Source organism: Limulus polyphemus, unplaced genomic scaffold, assembly GCF_000517525.1.
Source record: "Limulus polyphemus unplaced genomic scaffold, Limulus_polyphemus-2.1.2 Scaffold3591, whole genome shotgun sequence".
Taxonomy (NCBI): Eukaryota; Metazoa; Arthropoda; class Merostomata; order Xiphosura; family Limulidae; genus Limulus; species Limulus polyphemus.
In genome coordinates, this window is record NW_013669201.1 from 9,212 (window position 1) to 10,521 (window position 1,310).

General features: G+C 31.1%; 1 protein-coding gene across 1 annotated transcript in view; it reads right to left on the bottom strand.

The window, feature by feature from the left end:
- Positions 1 to 1,310, bottom strand: part of LOC111088349 (slit homolog 2 protein-like) — a 10,642-nt gene that overhangs the window by 2,224 nt on the left and 7,108 nt on the right. Inside the window, exon 3 of the mRNA XM_022398226.1 lies at positions 698 to 824. Within this exon, the coding sequence (XP_022253934.1) occupies positions 698 to 824 (127 nt within the window). The remainder of the gene's footprint in view (positions 1 to 697; positions 825 to 1,310) is intronic.

A 1,310-nucleotide genomic window follows, 5' to 3' on the forward strand; every position in this document is an offset into this window, starting at 1 on the left:
TTAGTGAGTCTTGGTTACTGAATGTAGAAGTTATGTAGATCAGTAGTAGTATGTTGAATTAGTGAGTCTTGGTTACTGAATGTAGAAGTTATGTAGATCAGTAGTAGTATGTTGAATTAGTGAGTCTTGGTTACTGAATGTAGAAGTTATGTGGATCAGTAGTAGTATGTTGAATTAGTGAATCTTAGTTACTGAATGTAGAAGTTATGTGGATCAGTAGTAGTATGTTGAATTAGTGACTCTTGGTTACTGAATGTAGAAGTTATGTAGATCAGTAGTAGTATGTTGAATTAGTGAGTCTTGGTTAGTGAATGTAGAAGTTACGTGGATCAGTAGTAGTATGTTGAATTAGTGAGTCTTGGTTACTGAATGTAGAAGAGGTAAAAGAAGATATTGAAAAAATAAAAAAGTTTGATCTGGCATATATTACTGTAGCTTTTATTTATTCTACAATTTGTAATTTTACAAGGCTATTGTTAAAATTATTATATCTGATGTATTAGATAATATCTAAGAGAAAGATCTTTAATTAATAATAAATGATAAAAAACATTAATGGGCGTAGACAGAAATAAAGTTCACTAAATGTTTCAAACATTTACGAAATATTAGTGAATTTCCTTGATAAAAACAAATCACACTATAAAGACATTCAGCATGACCTTCTCACTTCATCATCAATTAACAGTCCAGGATCCTAGCAACGTGTGTCAACTTCTTGTCCTTGTACTTCTTGGGAGAGCTACACCAACCATGGATGTTTCCAAGAGGAGTGGTATTATTGGCTAACCACTGGATGTGACAGTCACAGATAAAGTAGTTTTCTTATAAAGAGGAGAACAGAAATTCGACATTAAATGTTTAAGATGAAAAAGCTGATAAAATAGACCTACCGTGTTCAAGAAGGATTTCACAATAAGTTTTGTGATTAAAAAGAAACATCTTTCTTTTATACGATTATACTTGAACCTGAGAAAGAAGAAAGTTAGGATTCATAATATTTCTGTATTTTAGTGGCCTAACCATGATTCGAAGCTTTGATCACATTTTATAAAAGGACAAGTAATCTACATAAATAAAAAATATAAATAGGGATAATAAAAAATGTAAGGAAACAAGATTGGAGACACTGTAGACATTATTTACTCAAACCCCTATTTTGGCTTCATGCTGTTACCTAAAATGACATTTGGTGAAGTCAAAATAAGTCAAGGTAAATAATGTCTACAGTATCCCCAGCATCGTTTCCTTCCTTTTTTGCGATCCCTATTTGCAGGTTTTTAAATTCTCAATTTTATATTTATCTTGTT